This window comes from Colobus angolensis, unplaced genomic scaffold (genome assembly GCF_000951035.1).
Source record: "Colobus angolensis palliatus isolate OR3802 unplaced genomic scaffold, Cang.pa_1.0 Scaffold27, whole genome shotgun sequence".
Lineage (NCBI taxonomy): Eukaryota > Metazoa > Chordata > Mammalia > Primates > Cercopithecidae > Colobus > Colobus angolensis.
In genome coordinates this window covers 1,441,948-1,443,880 of record NW_012115932.1, presented here as the reverse complement: position 1 = coordinate 1,443,880, position 1,933 = coordinate 1,441,948, and the positions used below count along the sequence as shown (strand labels likewise).

The 1,933-nt window shown below is 56.3% G+C and overlaps 1 protein-coding gene across 1 annotated transcript in view; it reads right to left on the bottom strand.

The window, feature by feature from the left end:
• Window positions 1–1,308, bottom strand: part of LOC105515775 (chromosome unknown open reading frame, human C5orf52) — a 13,384-nt gene extending 12,076 nt beyond the window's left edge. Inside the window, exon 1 of the mRNA XM_011947683.1 lies at window positions 1,007–1,308. Within this exon, the coding sequence (XP_011803073.1) occupies window positions 1,007–1,218 (212 nt within the window). The 5' untranslated portion in view covers window positions 1,219–1,308. The remainder of the gene's footprint in view (window positions 1–1,006) is intronic.
• Between the last annotated feature and the right edge of the window lie 625 nt (window positions 1,309–1,933).

Here is a 1,933-nt window from a genome sequence, read left to right as displayed (position 1 = left end):
GAAACCCCGTCTCTACTAATAACACAAAAATTAGCCGAGCATGGTGGCGCACATCTGTAATCCCAGCTACTCAGGAGGCTGAGGCAGGAGAATCGCAATTCATTTTCAGCTAATTTGGAACCGGAGTGTCGTGTATGTTTTTAGATTTACAAACTAGTATGAACAATCCAATTTCCCAGTCTCCCATTTACATTTTTCTGACCTCTATGCACAGCCTAGGTATGAGGTGATGGAAAAGGCTAGTTTAGAGATCAAGATGCTCAAACCCAAAAGTCCCCCAAATTCTTTTTTTTGTTGTTGTTGTTGTTGTTGTTGAAAAAAGAAATCCCTAAAACATTTAAGGACACATAAAACTCTTGACCCACTTAGTGGGTGCACCAGATTTACCAATACTAGAAGGGGAAAAGGGTGGCAACGACTGGAAATATTCCCTTTCAAGTAATAAAGGTCATTTTGAACCAAATTGCTTTCCACCTCAAGTTCTCCATGGACAGGAGCCTGAAGGATGCAGAGAAGGGGGTTTGTGGAATGGAAAGGAGCACGGGTAATTAGGGTTTGTGAGGATCCGGGCCAGGCAGAGGGAACTGGGTTTTTTTCCAGGACCACTGGGTAACAGAGAGGCTGAGAAGGGGCATATGAGACGGATTCTAACTTGGGAGGACCTGGGCCTCGCCAGGCTCTAAGAGTCAGGGCTCACCCCCCAGGGTGCTGCAGCCACAAGATGTCATGCCTGGAGGACTAACGGGCCGGGACCGATCCTGAGAAAATGTGGACTGGAAATGGGGATTCCAGGTTCTCCCGGGATTCCGGGGCGACGGAGTTCGGGCTCCAGGAAATCGGAAGATTTAGACTGGGAAGGAGCTGGGGCCCGGGGCTACGAGGAATCGACTGTCCTGGGGTGGGAAAAAGGGCCCGGGTCCGGCTGAGGGAAGCGCCAGTCTCAAAGAGTTCGGGTTCCCTCGCGGGTCCCAGGGTCTGACGAACGCTCTGGGCGTGCGGGCCGCACCTGAAGAGCATCGGCTGCTGCTCGATCCGCGGCCGCGGGAAGCAGATCTGCGGCTGACCCCCTACGCCGATTTCTTGGCGGCGGCCGAGTCTATCGCGCTGGCAGTTGGAGCCCGAGGTGGCGGCAGAACTAGTGGTCGCCTGGGGGGCGGTCTCGTAGATCGTGGAGGATCCCAGGTCCCAGGTGACCAAGGGCCTAGTCGGCTGTGTCATTGCGGCTTCCCTGTTGGAGAAAGGGTTGGAAACTGGAGGCTAGTTGCCAGCCCAGCTAGGTGGCCGCGCGCTGACGCGGAGTGAGTGCCTGGGCGGAGCCCTGAGCCGAGCGCCACGCGTTGCCTGGGAGACACATACTGGCGGCGGAGACACATAAAGGGATAGGTGCCGTTGGACATGCACGCAGAGCCCGGAGGCTACGGACGCAGTAATATTGTCCCTCGGCGGCCGCCGTGGTGAGACCTGGTGCGTTGCCGTGGAGACGGACGGGTCCGGAAGAAGTGGGGTGCGGTGAGCTGAGCAGATCCTATCCGCTTCGACGCGGGGACGGCGGTGACGCGGTCTTGCTGTCAGGGCGGGTAACGGCTTGAGCCAGGGTGGGGCTGCTCAGGGGCGTGGAGCTGAGGCCTGGATTTCTCTGAAGACCCGGCACAGGCGATTCCTTTCTGCGACGAGAGACAATTGCTATGGAAACCAAAGTGCTAGGCCAACGGGGATTGAAGCTCCCCGGAAGACCCTTGCCCGAGGCTTCGCGGGGCGGCTGCTTCCGGAACGAATCCGCCACTCTCCTGAGGGGTCTTGATACCGAGCAGGCGAAGAAGCCTATTCCAATGCCAGCTCCCCCAGGAAACCTACCTGGCCAACCCCTGTAAGTGGTGCCTGGCTCTTGTTAACTCTTAGACTTTGTTCCACGTTTGTAATCTAGTATTTCGCT